The following is a 26925-nucleotide window of genomic DNA, read 5'->3' as shown; positions in this document are numbered from 1 at the left end:
ACCTTACTCAGAAGTACCCCATTGGGCAGGAGGTCTGGTCTAGAGGGTTGAGCCTCCATTTGCCTGAAGATAACATCCGAAGGTCGCCAGTTCGAGGCCACTGGCACCGTGCGACCTTGAAGCAGCTGACAAGCTGAGCTATTCCATCTGCTCTGAGCGTGGGAGGATGGAGGCCAGAATGTGCGACCAGATCAAGAAAGAAACATCTGAATATTGTGGTTTCTTGAAAGATAGAAACCTTCTTTCAAACTGTAAAAATCCCTACGGGGATTTGAATTGCCCGCCTATGTAAACCACCTTGAATAAAGTTTAAGGAGAAATCTGACCAATTATTACTATTACTATTATTATTATTGTGTTCAGTAAGACTTGGGCCATAATCCTACCTTACTTACCAGAAACAAACACCTCTATCTATTAGATCTAGTCTGGGGCATCAGAGAACAAGTTCTTGTCCTCTTCTAGGTGACAGTCCTTCTAGTATATGAAGAGTGCTATCCTGTCCCCTCTCAGTCTTTTCTCCTCCAGTTTTAACCATACATGATTCCACTGTTGCTTAAAGAACTTGCTTTCCAGACCACTTCCCATCTTTGCTACTGTTCTCTGAAATTGTCCCAGTTTCTCAAAGCGCAGTGTTCAGAACAGGATATAGTGGAAGCATAATGGTATAAGAGTTGGAGAGGCAAAGAATTACTATGGTTGAGGAATTCGCTTTTTTCCCTTTCCCTGAACTGCTCAGTAACATAGCACTGGACATTAGCTCTGGGAATTCAGTGTAAGAACTTTGTCTTAAATACTTGTGTATTTAAAAATACCAAATTGTGTTTTGGTTTTATGCTAGTTTTTTTTTTTTTTTTAACCAAAAAACAAGTAATGGAAATCTCACCAAGAAATGAATAAAAAGCGGATACAATTAACAAGAGCGGTTCCCAAACCCTCAGGCACCATGGCAAATTTACAGGGTTTGTGAGTTTCTTCCCAGCTGTACCAGGTACCCCTATCTGAAATTTCATGTGATTCTCACTCAATCCATGATGGCAGCATTCATCCTCCCTGCTCTCCTGGGTGTCACCATATTAGATTGTGCAACATCTCACGGGATCCAAGATGACAGTGACCAGGACAGCCAGGAAGAAGAGGCCATGGTAAGTTTGTAGACCATCCCTCTCACACATCTCATGCAATGAAGCTTTTTTTAGCTTGTTAAGATTACCATTTTCTTTTCTAGCCACTCTGTGCTGTAAGATATACTGCAGCACTTAACAAGGGACAGTAAAGCAATTTTTAGGATTAATTGCCTTAACTTCCAAGATGAGAGAAAAAGCAAAAGGAAAAATTAAATTCTCTCTTAGAGAAACAGATATCTAGAAAGACCAAACTGAAGCATATTTCTCAAAGTCAGCACAGATGTCAGCTTCCTAAAATTTTATTTAAGAGCACACAGTAGGGCAAGTGTGCCTACAGAGAGTGAAAGTTAAGGGAAAACTTGTTCAAAATGGGCCTTAGGAAACATGCTTTCTCTCAGACAGTAATAAATGCTTAGGCCAGTTTTGCAGACTTGGTTTTTGAAGCATCATCAATCAAAAGCAGACCAGATGCTGGTTTGGGAAAAATGATGTAACAATAAGTTTCACAGGGCAAATACCTTTTTGTCGTCCACAAAGACAGCATGATTTTTAACTTTTTTTAAAAGATAGGATTGGTTTGGTGCTTGCAGGACTTTACAACAGCGGAACAGATTCTGCTGCTGTAAAATGGCTGATGGAGGAGTGCTCCATCGGTGGCCAATTTGGGAGTGCTGCCTCTGTCATTGCCAGACTGCCCAGCACCTGCCAGAGCAGGTAAGCTAGTGGCAGGGGATGGTGTGAAATGGGGTGGGAAGAGGAAAATGTGGCAAGGAGACTGCAGGAAGGGGTGGATCCAGCTGTGATGGCATGCACTGGATCCTATTCCCTTTTATTCCAAGTCTCTCCATCTCCTTTTTCTCCTCAGACTTGCACCAGCAAAATCACTGGTGCAGGTTCGAGAAAACCCATTGCTGAATGGGAGGCTTGGGGGGAAGAATGTGAATTGTGCTGAAGGGTCCCAAACCGCCCGCGCCCTCGCTGGATACAGCACAGTTGTTTTTGGCATAGCTATACTAGCAGGAGGGTGAAGGATAGGATTGGGCTTTAGTTGATTTATTAACTGACCAGTTTTTTCATATGAGCAATTTCTTTGCTTTATATGTTTATTGAAAATATCTAATATTTTTATTAAAATTAAAGAGCATTTGAATGTTTGGTGAAAAGTTCCATTTATTTAGATTCTGGCATGATGTTGCTATGTTGTGACTATGAAAGGGTTACAGAAGCATTCTGACATGCTAATATATATTTGGGATGCTGGCAGATCTTTTAAAAAATTTATTGTTGGATATATTGATTGCTTTTGTCTTTGCTGTTAGTCACTTTTATAATAAAAATGAAGACAGTACTATAAAATTATTTTATTTGGAATAGCCATATGCTGCTATTCAACAAAAAAAAAGTTCACAAATGTGGCTTTTACAGCAAAAGAACTTGGACCTTCCAGGTCTCAGTCCAACTCCCGAACCACTACACCAGCGGTTCTTAAATGTTTTAGAGGTCCTAGAGCTGCTGCTTGATTTCATAGTTAAATGCCAAGGGGTGTGCGTATAATGGTGATTGGGCAGCAGTGCTCCCCCCCCCAAGTAGCAGCTTGTTTAACCCTTCATGCACATAGACTAATGGGCCCTTTTAGTTTTGTGAACCCCCAAAAATTAGGTCACGACCCACTAGTATAGTCTGAGAGTAGCAGGTCGCTCATCATCAGGGTCAGGTAGGAATATATTCTGTCACCCAAATTTACCATGGATGGCAGTTTTGTCACCTACCCCAGTCTGGCAAGGGCGCAATCCTAACCCACTTTCAAGCACTGACAGAACGGCAGTGCAGCTCCAAGGTAAGGCAACAAACATTCCCTGACTCTGAGGACGCCTCCGTGAGTGCCACCCAACTGCAGGATGCAGCACATGTTCCACTGGCACAGATATACCAATGCTGGAAAGTTGGTTAGGATTTTGGCCTTAATGTTTTAAAAATTGGTCACTTGCGTTTAAAGAAAGTGGCCCAAGTTAAACTCAAGACACAGTCTGGTGTCTTCATTGGGATGGTGAGAGGGTAAATAGAATGTCAGCTGCGGAAGATTTTGGGTTTACCCAGGTGCGTTCCCTACTCGGTTCTGTGTCTCGAGGTGGGGTTAATTTGGCTAAAGACAACTGCTTGGCTAAGATTACTGAAATTTTGGTTTAGGATTTTATTTAACCCTTCCTCCTCTGGTCTAATGCACCAATTGTCAGATTCAGTCCTGCCATTAGAGATCACTGATCTTCTAACCAAACTCAGGTCAATAGGGCTGGACACTGCAGAGCTAGGCATGATTGGTTGTGATGCTGCTTACAGAATTGTCAAAGAAAGAATTCTTGATATTGAACAACAAGAGCTGTTTAGTGCCGCCAGAACCACATGCTCTCCACTCTATCTCCATGTTCCAATCAGTTTTGGGAAACCGGACTCCTTTTATCACCTGGAGTGCCCACACGCTCGGAGAGCATTCACACTTGCAAGATGTAATGCTCTTCCATCAGCTGTGTTATCGGGCAGGTTCAGTGGTATTCCCTACTCGGAGAGGAAATGCAAGTGTGGTAGGGATTGTATTGAGACCATAACACATACCCTTTTCTACTGCCCACTTCATGACGTTTTACGCAAGAAATATCTAGGCCCTTTGCTAACTAGGATGCAGGGCTGGGAGGACTCAATCTTGTTTCAGTCTCTCCTTTCCACACCTGACTCTGAGACCCTTGATAGGGTCGCTTCCCTTTTATCTGGGGTAACTGCCAGGCAGAGCTCTGGAACTCTGGGCAGTATGTGAGGAAAAGACTGATGTCTATGTTGTGTTGTCATTGTATATTTTTGTTTTGTTTTGTTCTTTCTCTGTATTTTATGCCAATAAAGGTCTTACTGAACTGAACTGAACTGATAGAATGTCAGATACAGGGGAGTGGTAGCGAGATGCAAGTATCTTGTGGTCGTCTGTGGGCTGCTGGTAGGCTGCTGTGAGATACAAAAAGATGGACCAGATGGGCCCCGGGCCTGATCTAGCAGGGCTCTTCTTAAGTTATTATCGTAGGACCCACAGTCTGAGAACCACTTCACTACACCACCCTGGCTCTCCATATTCAAAATTTCCCTACTAGAGCCTTGTCCGGTAGAGACCAGCAATTTCCAACCTTTTAAATCTCATGGCACACTGACAAGGTGCAAAAATTTTCAGGGCTCCCCATCTGTTTTCTTTGACAATTGGAAAGGCACACCACACTTCTGATAGGGGGCTCACACCCCCAAAGACCCTACTAATACATTACCCTCTCCCAAATTTCTGAAGCACACCTGTGGACCATTCATGTCACAACAGTTGAAAACCGCTGGTAGAGACAATGGGTGAACTTCCTCTATTGGCAATAAAATAAAGTATATGGAATAACAAATCCAAGAGACAAGCTAGAGGACGACCTGTCAAAAATAAAGCTAGCACAAACTGCCCCCCGCCCCCAATTCAAAAATCTGAAGGCTCTAACAGCCAGGCTGACAGCTCTGGTGTTCTGTAAAACCTATCAACCTGCAGGTTACCTGTTGTGAAGCTATCTAATCTATCTTGCTGACATCCACCCTCTCTGAATATAAGCCTCAGTGCAACAGAAAATCATAGAGGTGGTGCATTCCACTAAACACTAAGAACCTGAATCCAATTTTATCATGCCAGGTATTCCTTTTTTAATCACCACTGTCAAAGGATTCATTGAAACACTCTGGCAGCAAGACACTGAAAGTCTCTAATTTTCTGTTCAAGGCGCTACATATGCATCAGTGAAAGACCGGCGGTACAGACTTCACTCTAATATAATGCTTCAAGGCCCAGCTCCCTCTCACATTTTCAAGAATAAAAACACAGAGCAATTTCACACAGCAGTTCTGTCTTGATGCGTCTGTAAAGTATTTATTTTATTGTGACAATATCTACTTTAGAAGCATGGCAAAAAAAGAAGTAGTTTCATTTAATCTGTACTTTTTGACCTTAAACAGAGTGGGCTGCGCCTAAAGACAGAATCATTGCATGTTTCAAAACATCTTTATTTCTTTTCTTCTTCCTGATCAAGAACCAAGAGCAGGTTGACATATCATAATAACATGGAGGCCAGTTGAAATCACTTCCACTCAACAGCATCTTCTTGCTGTAGGTGTAGGACCCAGTTTAGCTAGACAAAGAAGCTTCAGACTGCAATCCTATACACATTTACCTGGGAGTAACAGCCCAATCCAGTGCAAATTCCCCCACACTAATTCAGTGCTGCTGACACAACTTGTGCTGCATACTGCAGGGGAATTTTTCAGGAGGGAGGTCTCTCCAAGGTAAAGGGAACATTTGTCCCTTTGCCCTGCTGACATGGGCAACTAGGGCAGAGCTCAATCGCTGTTTACGCATCTGTGTTGCCCTGTGTCGGCAGACTGGGCCAGGGAAGGGGGATAGGATGTGACTCCATTTGCCTGAAGATTAACATCCACAAGGTCGCCAGTTCGAGGCCACCGGCACCGTGCGATCTTGAAGCAGCTGGCAAGCTGCAGCTGAGCTGTTCCATCTGCTCGGAGCGTGGGAGGATGGAGGCCAGAATGTTAAACCAGATCGGAGTGTAACATCTTGAATGTGGTGGTTCTTGAAAGAGAGAACCTTCTTTCAATTTGTAAAAATCCCTGCGTGGATTTAATAAGCTTGCCTGTGTAAACCGCCTTGAATAAAGTCTTGAATAAAGACCAAGAAAGGCGGTATATAAATACTGTATATTATTATTATTATTATTATTATTATTATTATTATTATTATTATTATTATTATTATACCGGCTGCCACCGATCCTGCACACTCACTGCCTCCCTCCCCTGCCCTGTTACACCCCTTCTGGGCCTCTCCCACCCCACTCGGTGTGGAACTTATGTCTGGAGCATGCTGCCCCTTCCGCTGGCATGCACACGCTGGTGCGAGCCTCTGCACTAGTGCCAGTACCTGCTATGCTGTCGCAAAGTGCCTTATGGCACTTTTGCAGTGGCTGGCACCAATGCAGCTTGAGCTGTGCAGGTGCTCACACCAGCTAGAATTGGGCCTAAATTCCATTCAGACTTATTTCTAAGTAAACACGCATAGAATGGTGCTGTCAGTGTTGCTTCTGATCTGACTGACAGCGGTTTGCTGTACCTGTGACTGCATTGCCACAATATGATCATTCATAGTAGCATGAATGGGAGGGGGGAGGTTGGGGAAAGGTGGCAAAATAAATTAGATCAGAGTGAATAGAGAAACTGCCCAGTGGATGCAGACTTGAGATGGAATGGATCATGTCCAAAGAAAACTTGAGTTATTCTACTATTACAATTATTTTCACTGTGGACCTTACTTTTCAAGAAATGCCAATGCTGTTTTGAGATTGAAAGGAAAAATGCCAAGAAATCATATATGAAGACATGGATGGGGATTCTAGGATTGTTGGAATGTTCACCTTGCATGGGACCTGTACATTTCTCCCCACAGAGAAAAGAGCAGCTCCAGAAGGACAGATTTGGGAAAAAGGCATGAGGAAAAGATGTAAAACCCCTCTCCCTCAATGTTTGACAGTGCTGGTATCAGGTTGCTGGGGGCACTAGCGCAAAACCCCACCCTGGGTCCTCCATGGTGCCCTGCCACATCCTGATGGCATTTTGAGTACTACCACTGTGATTGGTACTGAGGGCTCAGCAGTCAACCTGGCATGAGGTCTTGGCCAGCATTCACCCTAGCCAATCCAGCTACTGACCTGAACTCAGCTCTCACTGTGTGGTATCCATGGGTCGTTAATGCCATGGATAGTTTTAACCCGCATAAATGTTCTTCAGCTGTAGCTCGAGTTGACCAGGGACACCAACTATTTATTGCATCTTTGGCAAAGATTCAGATACACAAATTACTAACTGAACAACATTTCATATATTTTATGTCAATTCAGGGCTCAGGAGTAAGTTCACAGTTAAGTCTACGCTAAATTCACACTGAACAAATTGAAAGACTGCTTAAAAACCTGAGCAAAAATGCCTTGGTCTGAGTCATGGTCCATTCCTTAATGTCACTTACTTCATTTATATTTCAGTATGTTAATAGATAAATGCACACACATTCTATACAATCTCCCAATAAGGTATGCAAAAGTGTAACACTTACTATTCATAACCTATAAAAGGCCCCCTGACAGTTTCTGGTTTTGCTTCTGTGTCATGGCTAGGTTCCATCTAGAGGAATACCGCTCTGTCTATTAGCTCCCCTGACTGCTGTAAATCAATACAATGTTCTTTATTCCCTGCCTGGAATAAAGGTTTACTGCTTTACTGGTTTGCTGTTAATTGATTGCTCGTTTAATACACCAACACATTTGCCTACAAAACAAGAAGCCCAAAGCCATTCGCTCCTTCTACACTGCCTTTGAGCAGAGAGTGGTATATACTAGGGAGATAGTGAATGTTGCTTTTGCTGAAGGCCCCCTTTCCAACAAAACACAGGCAGCCCAAATGCTGAAACCTACAATGCTTTTGAGAGCTGCTTAACACAATACCCATGCAAGCCATAATGTGGACAAAAGCCACCTCCATTCAGGAGCTCTCTACTGTTTACCAATATCAAATGCATTTGAAAGCTTGTTTTTCAGGATTATATTTCATGCTTATAGTGTGAAAAAGCACACTAGTGTAGGAAAGTAATGCATGATTTCGCCCTAATCTTCTGGGACTTCTAAGACAAATACACATCTACACAGAAATCATACACATGCATTTGCTTGCCTATGCTTTTTTTTTTCTTTTGCCACTGTCTACCTTTAGATCTTAGTTTTGTAATTTTTCTCTGAAACTACTTACACTGAAAGTAGTATGGGTTTTGCACTGAAATCTGGCATCATGTGTACTGTTCATTATAGTTTTAAGATTTTCAACCACTTCATCAACTTACAGTCTGATTCTAAAACTATATGAAACAAATGGCCCAATCCTACTCTTTGGCTATGCTGGTGCAGCAGCCGCTGCACCAGCATAGGTTGTCATAAACATGCCATAAACATATCTGCAGCACACACAAGCAAGCAGTGCTGGTGGGAAGGCCTGTGTCATCCTGATGGCGCTGAATCCCAGTGAAAGGCCACTGGTGCTGGTATGTTCTGTGCCAAGTGGCACAGGGGAGGGGAGATGGTGAAAAGGGATGGGGAAGGGCAGAATGGGGCAGATCAGACCTGGGTGGGTGACAGGTTCGGCACAAGAGACCCTCGCCATATCCTAACTGTTTTCCTGGGATATCAGTTAAATAATAAAACAAGAAGGCAATACAGGACTTGTAGGGGAAAAAAGAAACACAAGTGAATTGATTTTCACATATATTTAAAGATAATTCATTGTAAATCTGGTTCATGAGTATCAATGTATACTGCTTCAAAATATGTCAGCGCTACTATTACGCCTTTCATCTCACTCCTCCAGTTCTGCTTTCCACTATACTATGCCATGAGATCATAACTTTAAAGTCATTGCAACCTCCCTGCAACCATTTGACAGCCATAACCATTAAAACCTAGCCCAGAAGAACCTCCCAGGACAATCTCCAAATGGCTAAGAACACAAATAATCCAAAGCCATATTTCTTTGTTCTGTTTCTCAGTATACATAGACCTCTAGTCTTGACAACATGAAAACCACCATATCTAGCTTTCTTTACTTGGTTTTATTCCTCCTTTGTTGATGAACTCTGTTTTTCTCCTCACCTCTTCACCAATCCCATGGGATATCTGCCTGCCTTTAAAGGAAGGCCTTTAACGAGCCTTCCAAACTTAACTGTAGCTCCAATGTTCAGTTGACTAGCAGCCCAGACCTGCCTGTTCTATCTAACTTTTGAACTAGCAGTAATTCAGCTTGGAAAGCCCCCGAAGTGAGAATGTTTCTCTCACATCAGGTCATGGGTTTTTATAATTCAATTTCTCACTTGTCCTAAAGCCAAATTAATGCCTCCCAAAGGCTGCAACAAGTTTCCACTAACCACTGAATTTATTAGAAATGCTGGTGAACATTTAAGGCCCTTAATAATGTTCGGATACTGTAATATGTCCAATGCGTAAAACACAGGTTGATTTGGAGGCACTTCGGAGGACTTTCACATTACTTGTAACTGATCCCTGGACTAGCCCAATACCATAGTCTTTCGAGACTGAAGGTTGCCAATACAAATACTAGCCCAAGATAGAGTCACAGAAGCAATTGTGCAGCAAGGTGACAGGCAGTGGCTAAAATGCACTCTATAAAGTGCATGTGAGAATGGAGCTGCAGCTCAGTGGAAGTAAATATACTTTGCATGCAGGAGGTTCTGTGTTCAATTTCTGGCAAGGCATTTCCGGGTAAGGATGAGAAAGACCCACATCTGAAACCCTGCTGCCAGTCAGTGTATACAGTACCGAGCTATATGGACCAATGACCTAACTCAGTAAAAGGCAATTTTCTAGGTTCAAAAATTCAACCATTCATATCAATCACTCAGTCAGCCTTTCAACAGTACGATGAACATGCAGGCCACAAAATCAGGCCTGGGTTGAAACCCTGTGTGTGGTTTTCTGTGTGAAACCCTGTGTGGTTTTCTGTGCGAAACCTCATTTACTGTGATGTGTGGTCCACTTCGACTATACCACCATTCGTATGAGGCCAGCAGCAATGTAAGCTGGTGTGAGACATGCCAGGTTCCAACAGGGTAAATATTTCCTTCAAGAACTATAATTTAAAATAACTTTATGTGAGAAAGTTGTGCTCGGAGGCAATACCTGGTTTACAGTAAACTCTGTTCTTTTTCTTTTTTTAATTCACTTTTCTGGCTGAACTTGACTGAGGTGAAAAGAAATTAAATGACTTCCCTAAGGCCCAAAAGAATTCAGCAGCTCAGTGTGTATTACAACCAATGCCTCCTTGGTTTCAGTGTCCTCTATCCCAGCCATCAGACTTCACAACACATATAAAATATATTCAGCCAAGCATCATGCTTTCTTAGAATACAGAAAAAAATCTGAACATACAAAGACTTTTGTTAACAACATGTAGTTATCAGCTACATTACAGCAGACATAATTAGAAATCCCAAGTAACATCTTGTGTACATTTTTAGTCTGTTTTAGCCTGCATCTTTAAAAACCAACAAATGCAACATCTACTAATTCTTTTCTAAATTATAACCTGGCAGCCTAGACTTTATGTACAGTGGACCCTCTGCATCCACAGGGGAGTCGTTCCAAGACCCCCCCTTTCGGATACCAAATTCCATGGATAATGAAATCATGGCTGGAGGCCCTCAGAAAACCTCCAGATATGACCGGAAGTTGCCACGGCGAACCAGAAGTGCACAGTTTCCCCATGCCTCAGAACAGCTCCAGATGCAAGCAGAAGTTTCTGGCGTGAGACAGAAGTGACTTCCATTCGTGTCCAGGAAGTCATCTGAAGCCCTCCAGCTGAAGGCTTAGCATCTGCTGATACTGAAATCCATGGATGCGAAGCCCACAGATAAGGAGGGCTCACTGTATATCACTTAGCTATACTGGAACAGTAGTAGACGGTGCAATAGTTATAGCATCTGAGTATCAGGGCATGAATCTGACATGGGACGTTTTTCCTCCTACCTAGCATAACCACCAACCCTGATAACCTACTTTCAGGAAAGCTATGTGCAGGATTGCACTATCTCAGTTTTTTTTTTCCTGCTAGAGGCCAAATAACTCCAAAGACTGGAGGAAGATGCCAGATTAAAAATAGAGAGCTCCAATAATGTTCTTTAGTTAAATTCCAAACCCACCTTCAGGCCTAAATTTATCCACAGATCAATGAACAGAATGCTGGTTGAACCCTTCAAACTTGCCCTTCTGACATTTGTTACTTCTCCTTCCTCTTTTTGTTCCCTAGTACCTTCTGCTTCTCTGACTAGGGAAGTTCTGGCACCTGACTGCAGCACCTCATGCTTTCTCCTGATTGTGAAAGAGACAGTTGTAAGAATGAGGTAGCAAATGATGAAACCAACACAGAGGGGCAGGACAAAAGGTTTCAACAGCATCTGAGTCATCAGTATGTCTCTAGTTCAGAGTGAGCTCAGAGCTGTGGCTGAGCTGAAGCAGATCTGCCGAACCCCATAGCTGCATCTGCAGTGAGAGAAAAAAGGTCCTCTCTTTTTTTGGGTGCGTGTGTATGTCCTAAAAAACACACAATACCTTATCTAACTAGGAGGAAGAGATGGCAGCCACCACATTACCCTTCCTGCTCCAAATTGTGTGAGTGATGGGTAGTTACCCAAAATGTGGCAGTCACTAAAATGGAAGCTATATTCTTTTCTCATGTCCATCCAGAGTGAGGGCAACACAATATAGGAAGCATTTCAGTCTGAATTGTGTACATATAGTCACAGGTTGCAATGCCAAATGGGAATGGCTACTTGGCATCTGACATACCCTGACTCGGTAGGATCATACTGCAAGAAAGAAGCAGCCCTAGTGAAAAATAAAAACTGGTGAACACTCTGATGCACTTCAAAACCTACTTTTCAAGCACAAAAGTGTTCACCTAAGAACATTCAGCACAGCACTACTAGGAGAGCATCTGAAGAACATGGTTTGAGTTCTCTTTATATCTCACGTTGGTCTTCAGTTTAATATTCTTAGAAGCCAGTATTATGGTAGATTATGCTGTGTTGATTCTGAGATTGGGTTGTGGCACTGGAATTCATGCCTCAGACAGTCTGATCTGAAAGAGTGGGGTACAACTGACCATATTACTTGGTTATAAAATAGAAAAGTCACAAATATTAGAAGGAAATAATCTTGAAGATTATGTTAAGGAATCTCCTTTGTATTCAGTACCAAGCTCTAAAAAGGCCAGCTCTACTAGCTACAACTCTAGTAGGTCCTTGAAAATTCCACTTCTTGGCTTTTATTGACACCCAAATAAAGCACATTAGCTCTGTTGCTGCTATTGCACAAAGGCAATTTGATCTTGAAAGCAATGAATTGGTGCAAAACCAGTATAGATAAAAGGGCACCTGGTGGCACTGAACTGGCACGCTTTGCGAATTAGACAGCAATGCAAAACCCACATATCACCACACATTATGCTGTTCCTTTTGACAACTGCAGTTCTTGTGGATCACTGCTTTATTAAAGTCATACCTCATAAGGGGAGTTAATCTGAAATGACCATTTAGAGCAGTGATTTTCAACCTTTTTCATCTCATAATACAATGACAAGGTGCTAAAATTGTCAAGGCACTCCATCAATTTTTTTGGGGGGAGCAACTAAAAAGGCACAGCAAGTTATTGGTGGGGGATTTACATCTTCCAATGCTCCTATGGAATGGCCCTCCCCTAAACTCCCATGGCACACCTGCTTACCATTTGCGGCACACCAATGCGCTGTGGCACACTGGTTGAAAAATCGCAGATTCCGATTGGATCAGAGATGCACCAGCATCTCTTGTCCCTCCTATCAGTGCCTTCCTAACTTCCAGCTGATAGTCCATGAACCCACAAAACCTACTACACACAAATACCAAAGTTAGAATGTGAGTGGCTCATTTGTAGTGGGCAGTCCAATTCTATTGTGAGCTTATGGTAGCGGATCTCACAGTCTGCCACCTTCAGTCACAATACAGCATCATAAAAGGCACACCACAGCTGTGCGCAGCAGGGTTGCCAGTGTAAATGGCTCAAGGCCCCCTGTGTGCAACAGTGAATGTGGAAGCCTCGCTGAAGCAGGTAAGGTGGTAGTGGGGGCAGTTCATGGGTAGTTCATGGCAGTTCCGGGGAGGATAGGGAGGAACAGCAAGAAGAGCAGGGGGCAGTTTGGGGGAGGATCTTGGTGGTGGCGGCAGTGCATACCAAGATCTTAACCCAGTGGTTCTCGAACTTTTCCGGCCCACGGCTCCCCTGATCCCTGTGGTCATTGGCCACGGCTCACCTCACTTCAGTTACCCCCAAAATGGGAATGAAGGTGTTATAATTATACACTAGAAACAAAAAAACAGCTGCCAGCACTCTGAGGCTGCAATCCTAACCACACTTACCGGAGAGTAAGCCCCATTGAACAAAATAGGACTTACTTCTGAGTAGACCTGGTTAGGATTGTACCCTGAGTTTGTTAGCAGCACACCTGGAGGGTCTTGGAAAGGGAATTTCTTATAAGGGGGAGAGAAATGATGAAATTTGTAGGGGGAGGGGAAGACTTTGTTTTGTGTGTATCTGCTAATTGCAAACCGATGTGACACTGAGACCCAGAGACTGTTTGGCTGCAATCCTAATCTCACTTTCTTGGGAGTAAGTCCCATTGAACACAATAGGACTTACTTCTGAGTAGGATTGTGCCTTTTGTCTTATAACAGCAGCCAACATGGGAAGTACCCCCCCCCCCAAAGGAGGCAGGAGGAAAAAGGGGGGTGGCTGAAAAGGAATGGGGATTTTTATTTTTTAATCAATTTTTGGACTGATCTTGACTGATCAAGAGCTGCTTTTTTTCTTTTTTGAAGGGGGAGGAGAAAGAGAAAGGTGAAAATCCTTGGTTAAGCTGACACAGACCGCAAGCCTATGTAGGTCTACTCAGCAGTAAGTCCCATTTGAGTCAATGGAGCTTACTCCCAGGAAAGTGTGAATAGGATTGCAGCCACACAGAGCAAGATTACAACTCACCCCCAAAGTAGATGGGGGCATGCTTACACACATACACCCCAACATGCAGATTCCCCCCAGGCAAGATGGAGGAATGCAGGCTGTGGCATTTGGACACCCCCCCCCCCCAAGAGCAGGCTGGGCTCCCTCCTTCCCAAGCGGAGGAAAGCGCTGCGCTGCCTGTACTTACTCTTCCCTCCCATTTGGAAGCCTGCCAGGAGTGCGCCCTCTGCTGATGAGATGCAGCACCTCTTCTCTCCCAACTCCCCCCACCGTGTTTCATACACCGTCCAAACCTCACACTGCCCCACCCACCTACTTCACAGTAGCAGAAAAGCAGCAGTAGGGAGGTGCAGCTGAGTTGAGCTAAGCCGAGCAGCTGTGGCCACCTCTCTCCCCAAGATGCCTCACAAGGCCCCTGGGGGCTAGCCATGCCCCTGGGGGCTAGTAGGGAGGCCCAATGCACAAATTGAATACCTCAGTCTTAACCCCTTGAGGCACCTTCGATGTTCACCAGCTAAATATGCCAGAGAAGACCCTTTGGTGCCTAGGTAGTGTACAGAGAGGTAAATAAGAAATACGTCTCCCGGGCTGTCTGATCACCCCTCCACCACAGGACCAACAATGTTTTTATTTGGGGGGGGCAGTGGATGGTTAACTCATTTATTTTAATTAATTAATTTACAAAATTTATTTTAAATTATCTGAACCTTAATAGCAATGAAAAGAACTCTCCAAAAGTGAGAATGAATTTCCATAACTCTTGCAAAGTGGTTCAACTCAACTGTAGGGGTCGCCATGTCAGCAGCAAATGTTCCTGGTGGTGCCCAGCACTAGTCTGGAGACTCTGTGTGATTGGACTGAACCACTTGGCGAACAGCATATTTTCATGAGCATCCTTCCATAACCTGGTGACCAACACAGATCATGGGGGTCACAGAACCATGAGCCCATAAGGCACTCTTTTGCATCCTAGTAAACAGCAAGAAAACATTGTGGCTGTCTATGTAGTTTCTGAATAAATCTGCAGTGCTTACGCTATAGCTATAAATCCCCTTCCTATGTGTTCATTATGACAAGGGTTGGGATGCAATTCACTGGATGCAAAAGCAAGGCAACACTGGATAAAAATTCTTCAGAATTATTGTTATTTACATGTAGTACAGTGTTTCCAGAGGCAACTCCAATTGTTTCTCAAATTGTCTATCTAAATAAGTTGAAAGGCTATGATTTTGTAACAACAAGAAATTTTAATTAAGCCTGGTGCTTGAAGTGTTTTTGCAATTATTCCCTTTGGTTCCATTAGAATGCATTGTTAATACTACACGATAACACTTGTTTGTGGTACAAAACTGAGGAGAAGTCTCAGTGTAATTTTAGACTATTTCTAGCTGTGAATTTTTGTAATTATTTTTTGTCAATGATGCACTTTTTCTGTTCTCCTGCCAACAGAATATTTTTAATCAGTTCACACAGGGAAGGGATTTGAAAGCAACCTTTCCCCTGGGCCTTTAAAGTCAGCTGCTTCCAAAGAATATAGAAGCCTTTCTTTTTTTAATTTTTATTTTTTAATCTACATTTGATCTGTGTATAAATGGTTTTGGTTAACTAATTACACAAGCCTTTGGGATGTTAAAAAAGCTTCACAGAATAAAATGTCAGCTTAACCTTTGATCTTTAGTATTCTATTGTCATATGGACAATAGGTCTATGACTAGACCTACAGTGCTTTAGCGCTGGTGGAATGAGCATTCAGCCAGCACTAACTGCTGCAAAACCTGCAAAAAGTGCTGTCCAACATCACACTGCTAGGAAGGCCAGCGACTTTCAGCCCACATTGTTGGCTCTCCCATTGGAGAAGGTGTATCAGTGGGAGGGGGATGGGTGGGGGAAGCATGGAATGGGCAATGAGGTGGGTAACAGGGCCAGGATGCTGTGGGAGGGATTGAATTTGGCAGCGATGGCAAGTGCTAATTCTTTTCTCCCTTTTCTGCAACCTCCCCACCCTATTTCTCTCCTCAGACCTGCGCTAGCATGTCCCCAAAGGAGACCCATTGCAGAGCAGGGGGCTTAAAGAAATGTACGGGGATTTAAATCCCCCTTTTGCCTCTGAAGCCTCCTGATCTCCACCCCCACACAGATACAGCATGTCCATTTTCATCACTGTATTGACTTTATCGGTCTTGAGTAAACCACACAAGGTCAGCTCCAGAAAACAATGTTGCTTTGAACAGCAAGAATCCTACAACAATATCTCTGTGATTGGCAGGATCTTGAATAGATCCCAAACTGCTCACTGTTTGTTTCCATAATCAACAAATGAAAAAGTGTGCATGCGTGCGTGTTCAGTGTAATTTTGATTTCCTGTTCTACATTCCATACTGTGTGAAAACAGAAATGTCTTGCTCCTCAACTGGAATCCAAGCTTTGCACTATATATTTCTGCAGAAATTTCCCAGGCTGCTACTGATGGGCCAGACATTCTTAATGTCATGTGATCCCAAGAGCAATGGGAAAAGCAAACACAACCTACCTCAGAAACAGTAACAGAAATGCTGTTGCTTCTCTCTCACACCCCAGCACTGTCCTTTCCTCATATTTAGGCCCCAAAGTCCAAGTCCCTTTATAGTGAAGTTACAGACTGGTTAATGAAACCAGCACATTAATCAGATGACTTCACTTGTTCACAGTGGTGGCGTCTGCACGATTGCATGTGAACATAAACGTATGAAGAACTCTGCTGAATCAGGCCAAAGGCCCTCCTAGACCAGCTTCCTTTATCTCACTGAGGTTCAACAGATGCTTAGGGGAACACTGAAGGCAACAAAATGCCTGCATCCTGTTGCCACTCCATTTGCATCTGACATTCTGAGGTAGCCTACTTCTAAAACCAGGAGGTTGCACATACCCATCATGGCTTGCAACCTGTGATGGAATTTTCCTTCATAAAATAGTGCCATCTTGGCCAGGTGCCATCAACACATCCTGTGACAAGGAGTTCCACACGTACATTTAGAAGGGTTATCCAGGGGCATTTGGTGGGCCGCTGTGAGATACAGGAAGCTGGACTTGATGGGCCTATGGCCTGATCCAGTGGGGTTGTTCTTATGTTCTAATTGCTGTAAACACCAAAATTTGAAACAGAATGTTAGACGGATAAATTTTCATTTGCAACAGCCTGCAGCAGAAAGAGATGAGAACAGCCACCGTTTCACTCCACTAAAGTCAAATCTGGGTTGTCTTAGGAGAAAAAATAGAAACATTTTTTCAAGTTGTTAAAGAAGTACTGAACTCTTCACTTCCAGCAAATTTTAATCTTTTACCACCAGCAGAAAGTACTTTTCACTAAAAAAACAAAAACCCATGGCTATTACGTGTCATATATCATAGGTACCTATGAAAGGCTGCAATCCTATTCACATTTACTTGGGAGAAAGCCCCACTTACAATAATGGGATTTACTTCTGAGTAGATATGTATAGGATTGGGCTCATAGTTCCTTCCTCTATAATTAATTGAATGAAACTTGGTTATCCAAAATCAAGTTAACCCATTGTGATGAATGGCGTTTTAGTTGCAATAATTACACTGAGCTTTGAACTAAGTTAGAAGTAAAACTCACTGCTCAATCCTAACTAACTCCTTGTGCAGTGATGCAGTGGAGCCAATGCAGCTACTACTGCATCCCACAGGGGAGTTTCAGAATCCAGAGGCCTCCTTAAGGTAAGGGAACATTTGTTCCCTTGCCCCGGGTTAGCCCTTGTTGGCTCAATGGGTCTACTTGGACCAATGCCAGCAATATTGGTGTGTGTGGAATTGTAAAGGTGGATCGGGTCAGGAATGGGGTTAGGCTTTGGCAGTCCTAGAATTTGGAGTCCTAGGTTAGGAGTTGGGGGCCTTAGGATTTGACTATTGCTGAACCCATCTCCTTCTAGTCCATGATTTGCCCTCTTCCCTGCCCCCATCACCACCCCGTTACCTGGGTCCACATTTACCTGGAAATAATCCCCAGTGAACATAGTAAGGCTTACTTTTGAGTACACAAGTAGAGGACTAAGCTGTTGTTTGGTTAGAATTCATTCTTGGCACCTCATCTTTCCCCCATTATGGTTGGTATTTTAAGATTATCATTAGAAGAAGAAAAAAAAACCACACTTCATTGTATACAATTAATCATTTATACAATCAAGTGAAATGAGTCTAGCTTAAGGCTACAGTTTTCATTCTATAATTAGAACATGGCTAGAAATTACAGCTGATTTCATAACTTTCAGTCTGAAGTTACTGGATTAGGCTGGGAGTAAGATTAGTATTAGTGATGCACTGAATAATTTAGCCATGTGTAAAACAAATTAGGACATGTTCCATTACTCAGAAGACGGATGGTGCAACAAAGAGGTGGGTATTTTAATATCCTGCTTAATGTCAACTCAGAAAATGAGATTCGTCCTTAACCTTTCTGCTTCATTCACCAAGATGGATAGCAGTAGAGCCTTACAAAGAGAAGTATACTACTGCTTGAGGAGTTGATTCAAATCAGATGGATTTCTCTAAAGAGGGGTTCATAAAAGTCAGATTCTTTTAAAGGGAAGTATATTCTCATGTGATATAAGGATTGGAATAAATTAACTTATCACTCAGTTAGAGATGATTTACCTTGTAAAAAAAGGCCATTAAGAGAAAACACATCAGCAATCTGCTCAGAGGCCATATTATTTATTTATTTATTTTTGCATTCTAGTTCCCTTTTCAGCCACATCCCTCCCTCCAGCTATTAGGTAGTGCACACTCTGTTACATCAATGTAGCAAGCTCTGAAGTGTGTAACAGCCCAATCCTGAGCTGCCAGGCATGCGGGGCTGCAGCAGCGCCCAAAATGGCTGCCGCCGCATCCAACACGCTCCAGGCAGCCGCTGCCAGCTCCTTGGGAAAAGGGAACTTTTGTCCCCTTCCCCCAGGTAAAGCGAGTAGCCACGCAACGGCACTACTCGATTCTACGGCAACCCAATGGTTGGCGTAGAATGAAGAGTCTCCGTGTCAGGCAGCCAGCCTCACACAGAGGATCTGGATCCGGTGGAGCAAAGCTCTACCAGTCCTGTCTCCCTCCCACCCACTCCCTCCCCTGGCATGCTTCCTTCATGCCCTCCCTCCTCCCTGGAATGTCTCCCCCCACACTACCTCTCCACTGCTTGGCAGTCCATCCCTTATGGCATGTTTGTGATAGTGCGTGCCGACGGTGAGCCAGCATGCAGAGCTTAGGATTGGGCTCTTAATTCTTGACAGAGGCCCGTTTAAATATTTACTTTGCAAGGAGGTTGCATGATTTCTATGGCTGGTTCTCACACCGCATCTGCAGTGACTACAGTTCTACACAACATGGAACAATGGAATCACCCACCCACTTGCATTCATTCTGCACGAGCTTATGAAGGAGGGAAGTATCCCTATGATTATGTCATGAGAATGGATGATGGCCAGATCCCAAAGGATCTTCTCTATGGAGAACTCGTGCAAGGAAAGCGCCCTACAGGTAGACCATAGCTGCGATACAAGGACATCTGCAAGAGGGATCTGAAGGCCTTAGGAATGGACCTCAACAGGTGGGAACCTGGCCTCTGAGCAACCCGCTTGGAGGCAGACTGTGCAGCATGGCCTCTTCCAGTTTGAAGAGACACTTGGCCAACAGACTGAGGCAAAGAAGGAAGGCCCGTAGCCAGGGAGACAGACCAGGGACAGGCTGCACTTGCTCCCAGTATGGAAGGGATTGTCACTCCCGAATTGGCCTTTTCAGCCACACTAGATGCTGTTCCAGAACCACCATTCAGAGCGCGATACCATAGTCTTTCGAGACTGAAGGTTGCCAACGAAGAAATGTGGGACATCAGACTGATCTGGGACTTGGAATATAAAATTTGTACTGGCAGCAGAAACAAAATAAAAATGCAACCCTGCTGCTACTTGGTAATGTTCACATTAGCAGAAATAAAACAGATTCCTGTCCATCCCCTCCTGCAATACATCTGCTTTCACCAAAGAGAGGAGCGTACCCTGTGCAAGAGAATTAGAAAGTAGTCCCGGGAATCCTGGGTAATTTCAACTACCCAGATATATGTTTGGCTATCACATATCCAAAATTTGATGAATATATGTGAATGCTGACAATCTCAGATTAAGAGCTCAATCCTATCCAACTTGCCAGCACTGATCTAACCATACCAATGGGGTGTGCACTGCATCCTGTAGTGGACGGTCAGTCACGGAGGTCCTGATTTGGGCTGAATCAGCACTGGAAAGTTGGATAGGACTGGACCCTAAGTTTGATGAAGTCTCATTTTATGTATCTATTTGCTTATATGAAACTATCAGCTATCACCAAGTTCCAGGCATTCAGTGACAATATGTATGAGTGTAGGGGTAGATCTAAGGGGAGGCACGGGTGTGTGCCCCCCCCAAACTGCTGTGCCACTAGGGAGGGCTCTGTTTGGTTGGGAACCCAGGTCTACCCACCCAGCAAACCTCTGAAGCCAGTAGAACTGGGTTCCAAGTCTGGGTGGGTGCCTAGGTCGACTCGTCTAGCAAACATTGGCTAGTTTGCTAGGGCAAAGGTCAAAGAGGAGCCCAGGTCTACCCACCTGGTTGACCTGGGCTCTGGAGTTAAGGTAGTACTCCTCGCCCCCCTCCCCAAAACACAAACACAGGATCCTCCCCTGTACAGATGTTCCTCACTGGCAGGGTCTTCTCAATTGAATTCAGTGTCAACTGAAAGAGTACCTCTACTGTGCATGGTGTTTTGGACTGTGGATAGGATGTCCTCCTTGGATAATGCTTGAAAGACCACAGCAGATATAAGTAGAATCTGTCCACTCTGTAATGGATATTTCTCCAAATAAATACTTTGAGAAAGGATAAAAGACGCTGTAAATAAAGGATTCTAGGACAAAGCAATCTGAGAAGTACCTAATTAATGGAATACATTTTTTTTAAAAATCATGTCCACTTTAACCAAATGCAAGGTTACCAATGTGCATTGGTGAGATAATATACTGCTTTATTTGTATGATCTTGAGTTTAATATTGGGAATTTGAACAGCACTATTTGTCAGAAAATTCATTTGAAAGACTGGATAATGCATATTGTCCATTCTGGAAGCTGTACAACATGGTTTGCCAAATCACTGTTCTAGTCTGACAAATGGCTTTGCTTTGATCAATCAGAGATTGGCTCTCCAGTCCACAGGATGTGTGTGTCTCCAACAAAACAACAACCGAACCAACACAACAATAGCTTCAATTTAAAAAAAAAACAAACCCTTAACACCGGCAAAGGGTCTCTTTTAACCCAGGCCTCCTCCCAAAAACGTATCAAAGCAACCAGCGCCTAATGACAAACATCCTTTATAAAGGACTGATCTAATTATAAAGTTAAATTATAGGGTCCTTGTAAAGAAAACACAATAACAGCAATGAGCCTGGAAGTGGCCAAGTTCCCAGCAAAATCATCCTGATTAGCTCCAATTCATGACTTGCATTATGCCTTTTTATCTCTGCACAACATTCAGCATTTACTTATGTTTTGAAGCTCTGAAACTTTTTGTGGACATCAATTGATTTCCAAAAATTGGAGATTCCTTTTGCAGCATAACCCTATTGTATGTTTACTCAGAAGAAAGTCCAACTGATTAGAATGGGACTTACTCCCAGGTAAGTGTGTATAAGATTGTAGCCGAAGACATTTAAGCTAGTCAGACGTTCACTTTCTAGTTTATTTCTGGAACTTTAAAAGAGAAATTTAGTCACTTGTTCTAACAATAAAAGCAGCCTCCTACCTTGAAGACAAACATTTCCCGTCGAAGAATGGCTAGAGTGTTAAAATTTCCATCACAGATGTTGGGTTTGGCTCCAGGGTAGGAAGGTTTGTCTCCTGTGGGCGGTCGGGGAGGTTTAGGCTGCTTGTCATTCTTCCGCGGATCTGCAGGAGGGGCAGAACGATGTGGGGGCACTGTTGGCAGAGGTTTTGTTGGCGGTGGGATTTTGTCAGGTGGACCTTTTAAAAAAACCAGCAAATTAACATATAGTATACATACATACACTCACATGTACAGATGTATTAATGCATATTATGCAGTTTTTCCCCATTGAAATTTTCACAGCAGCAAAATAAGACATATGAACAAAACAATTCTGCACAAGCAACTTGACATAATACATGACCAGATATATCAGCAGTGGATAACTTGTGGGCCCTACTAACACTTTTTGAGTGTGTCCAAAGTCTTTCCTTGTTGTCAGTCCCACCCACTAATCAGGATGTAGATGTTCAAACATTAGAGTATAGATAAAGCTTAAGGTTGCAGTCCTATACAGCGGTGCCTCAACATCCGTGGGGGTTTCATTCCCAGAACCCCTGTGGATGCCAAAACCCACGGATAATCAAATCTGCTGATCTCAGCACCTCCAACCAGAGGAGGGTGTTCTGAGGCCTTTGGGATGCCTTAGAAGGTCACTTCTGGTTATCAGGGGAAAACCCAAAATGACGTTTTAGGCCTTTATAAGGCCTTCTGATACCCAACAAAGTCTTCCCAGGCCTCAGAGGTTGTGCTCCAGTTGCCTCTGGAGGTCCAGGTAGGGCCAACCTTGCGGGTTCAGGACCTGCAGATAGTTAAATCCATGGGTCTTGAACCCATGAATCCAGGACCTGCAGATAGTTAAATCCTTGGGTCCTGAATCCATGAATAAAGGGTCCAACCGTACTCACCAGAGAATGTCACAGTGAACTCAGCTGGACTTGCGTCTAAGTAGATATGCATAGGACTGAGACATTGGTTATTTAATCACACCAAGCAGTTGATATAAGTTTGCAGTCTTGCAACTTATACATCATTCTCCCTCTTTTTGAAAAAAAAAATGATATGAACACTTAGTTCTCTAAAAGCATTTGGCAGGTCATTGCTGGACTGGTCACTGCTAGTAGAAATCTTTGCATGTTCATACCCTCTGCCCCTCCCAAACTTCAGAACATCAGAGAGAAGGCTAGAGTCTCTTACTTTGACATATAATTTTCAATATGGAGGATATGTTTTGGTATGGAGGATCATTTCATAAGGCTAGTTCTCAACTGCAATCTGAAGTCATACAGTCAAGCTACAGGTTTACCATGTTATGAACTATTTCCAAGAACTAAACCTAAACTAGAAACATTTGTTGATTGAATATTTAACTACAAAAACCATCACAAATGTCTTTAATAGGTCACTGAATTAATCCACAGCTCAAAGAAACCTGGCATGCACAGATCATGGTTAATGAGGAAAATTTAATGAAGTTCCTTTATCAGAGTACTATTTAATCTAAACACTAAATTCAAACCCATTTTGATTTTATCACTGACTCAAGAGGAAGTTGCTTGTAGCAAGCAATGTCTGCCTGAGAAAAGCAAAATCCAAACTACAGCTTTCACATACTATTTGCTGGTGATGTCATGCGTAACTTCCCAAGGGCAATAAAACTCTTCAAAACTCTTCAAAATCTAGCTTACAGCTGCTAGAAACTGGTACTTAGTATAAAGGCAAAATAACCTTGTCTAGACGACCAACTCATGAGGTCATGGGAAACACCTCTTTTTATTTAAACACACAGGAGAACTCCAACCCTTTAATTTCCTTAGTGGGACAGCCAGGATATGATGGTACATGCACCACAGGTGTATTCAACACACTGCTACTGTTTTATCTTGCACCCATGCATACCATATGCTCAGTGTCATCGTTTTAATCAGTGCATATAAGTAACTAAAATACAGTTTGCAAGAAATAAACTGAGAGTGTTCTAAAGAATTGTGCAATCTAAAATAAACAAATAAATCCAACAAAGAGTAGGAAACAAGGAACACTACTGTGCAAGAGTTTAATCAAACGTCTGCTTAAATTTAAAATTAAGCATTTCCAGTCCAGTGCCCAAGCACCATTTCTCTGGACCCAGTACAACCCCGTAGCATGGACTTCCTTCCCTCTCAACATGAAAGGCCTAGCTTGCTTTGAGAAACTGGATGATTGATAGGTAACCTTTAGCTTTTTTTAGTTTTTTCCCTTTAATCATTTATAACTGCTTGGTTTGTACTTCTAGATAAAAAAGGCAGTATGGCATGCATCCTACATACAAGTGACAAATGCACATTAGACACTGTTCCCTGTCTAGCATCAGTTTTTCACCTCATTCTAATCTACTTGCATACTTTCCAAGCCCTGTAAATCCTATCAGAAGCATGAGTCCCACTATGCCTGGGATCAAAAAGTCACTGACAAAATGTCCCTCCCTGTTGCTGCCACTTCAGTGCCATAACTCTGCTGGTTTCTCCCACCTGCACAATGAAAAGTCTCACAGGAATTAGGGAATTCTGGAACTTCTCCAGTCCTTCTCCAGTGATGAACAGAAATGAGACATCTCAAGAAAGAAAGGCAAATAAAATGGGTGGAGCTGATGCTAGACCTATTTAGTATATGAAGCAGAAAATTCAATGAGTGTCCATGAGTACCACACCTCAAACAAAATGACAATGCTCCCTTTCAAAATGTCTACCCTACAAGGTCTTGCCTCACGAACCTTATAGAATTCTTTGAAAAGGTCAACAGGCATGTGGATGCGGGAGAACCCTGTAGACATTACATATCTGGACTTTCAGAAGGTATTTGACATGGTCCCTCACCAAAGGCTACTGAAAAAACTCCACAGTCAGGGAATTAGAGGACAGGTCCTCTCATGGATTGAGAACTGGTTGGAGGCAAGGAAGCAGAGAGTGGGTGTCAATGGGCAATTTTCATAATGGAGAGGTGAAAAGCGGTGTGCCCCAAGGATCTGTCCTGGGACTGGTGCTTTTCAACCTCTTCATAAATGACCTGGAGATAGGGTTGAGCAGTGAGGTGGCTAAGTTTGCAGACGACACCAAACTTTTCCGAGTGGTGAAAACCTGAAGTGATTGTGAGGAGCTCCAGAAGGATCTCTCCAATATGGCAGAATGGGCAGCAAAATGGCTGATGCGTTTCAATGTCAGTAAGTGTAAGGTCATGCACACTGGCGCAAAAAATCACAACTTTACATATAGGCTGATGGGTTCTGAGCTGCCTGTGACAGATCAGGAGAGAGATCTGGGGGTGGGGGTGGACAAGTTGATCAAAGTGTCGATTCAATGTGCGGCAGCAGTGAAGAAGGCCTATTCTATGCTTGGGATCATTAGAAAAGGTATTGAGAACAAAACAGCTAATATAATGCCATTGTATAAATCTACAGTAAGGCCACATCTGGAGTATTGTGTCCAGTTCTGGTCGCTGCATCTCAAAAAAGACATAGTGGAAATGGAAAAGGTGCAAAAGAGAGCGACTAAGATGATTACTGGGCTGGGGCACCTTCCTTATGAGGAGAGACTACAGCGTTTGGGCCTCTTTAGCCTAGAAAAGAGGCGCCTGAGGGGGGACATGATTGAGACATATAAAATTATGCAGGGGAAAGACAGAGGGGATAGAGAGATGCTCTTTACACTCTCACATAACACCAGAACCAGGGGACATCCAATAAAATTGAATGTTGGGAGAGTTAGAACAGACAAAAGAAAATATTTCTTTACTCAGTGTGTGGTTGGTCTGTGGAACTCCTTGCCACAGGATGTGGTGACGGCATCTGGCCTGGATGCCTTTAAAAGGGGATTGGACAAGTTTCTGGAGGAAAAATCCTTTACGGGTTACAAGCCATGATGTGTATGCGCAACCTCCTGATTTTAGAAATGGGCTATGTCAGAATGCCAGATGCAAGGGAGGGCACCAGAATGAGGTCTCTTGTTATCTGGTGTGCTCCCTGGGGCATTTGGTGGGCCGCTGTGGGATACAGGATGCTGGACTAGATGGGCCTATGGCCTGATCCAGTGGGGCTGTTCTTATGTTCTTAGGTCCTTTAGGGAAATGAAGGGTCCTTATACCAATTACTGCTTTGAGCGAGCGAGCGAGCGAGCGAGAGAGAGAGAGAGATGAGTTTAACAACATTTAACTCCATAGGTTTGTGTGAGGACTGAGCCGGATTTTCTAACATTAACAGGAGAGCTTGAATTAATTTGTTTAGCAAAAGGATAGTTAAGGAGGATTAGGATGAGAACAGCAGGGAGCAAGTATAGTAGTGAGTGAAACAGCACAATGGGAGAGGAGAAGAAAGTGGGGAAGACTCATGTGTAGGACAGAATAAATTAGAGATTGATAGGCGGAGGAGGGAGAATGGGATGGTAGAAAGAGTGCATGCAGCCAAAACAATTAATAAAATAACAGAATGGCTACATTACGAATTAGTGGGATAGGGACTGAGCAAAAACTAAAACCAGAGAAAGACTTGGCTAAAGAATGACACCAAAACTGTTAAAGAATTTATGGACCAGAAGAACAAATGAAATCAATCAGAGAAAAGAGATGGAGATGAAAGATGATAAAAAAAAAATACTGGGCAGGAGAGAGGGATTATGGGCAGGCTAGAGGTGAGCAGAATGAAGGAATGAATGGTTAAAAAAGGAAATTAACAAGTAAAAGTTGGAGAAAAGAGGATGAAGGAGTGAAATGGAAGGAGAAAACTGAAAGTGAAAAGAAGAAGAGGATGAACAGAAGAAACTGAAGAGGAAATAAATGGGGGAACATAATAGGAGAGCTAAGCCGACAGGAGGAAATAAAACCCATATTTTTCTGGCAGGGAACGAAGCAGGCTCTTAGCCATGGCTACTGGCCTACACGTGTAGACCCCATGCTTTGAACAGCATGGATATATCTGGAAAAGCCTATGCTGACAGTAGCAATAAAGGAAGCTACAAAGCCCAACTGACAGCCCAGTCCTATCAGCCATTTACAGCGGCAGAACTTGTTTTCCATGGTCGAAAATGGTGTGGCACCACCATAAATGGCATGTGCGGCTGCATACTATGGAGTGGCGGGATGTAGGACTGGGCCGTGAATGCCTTTTTAATTGTGTTTTTTGTCTGGTCACTAGACAGCCTTGTTCCTGCTGTCTCTTCGGCCCTCGGCACATGCAGTAGCATAAGCTCACTCTGCAGAGCAGAGTATTTACTGCACCTTAACAGTTGCATGAAGGCAGTTTTTG

The 26925-nt window shown here is 43.2% G+C and overlaps 1 protein-coding gene across 1 annotated transcript in view; it reads right to left on the bottom strand.

Annotated features, from left to right (window-relative positions):
* MMP16 (matrix metallopeptidase 16) overlaps window positions 1–26925 on the bottom strand; it is a 115163-nt gene that overhangs the window by 34981 nt on the left and 53257 nt on the right. The window contains exon 5 of the mRNA XM_066623763.1: window positions 21630–21847. Coding sequence (XP_066479860.1) covers window positions 21630–21847 — 218 coding nt within the window. The remainder of the gene's footprint in view (window positions 1–21629; window positions 21848–26925) is intronic.

Source organism: Tiliqua scincoides, chromosome 4, assembly GCF_035046505.1.
Source record: "Tiliqua scincoides isolate rTilSci1 chromosome 4, rTilSci1.hap2, whole genome shotgun sequence".
Lineage (NCBI taxonomy): Eukaryota > Metazoa > Chordata > Lepidosauria > Squamata > Scincidae > Tiliqua > Tiliqua scincoides.
This window is presented reverse-complemented; position numbering and strand designations above follow the sequence as displayed.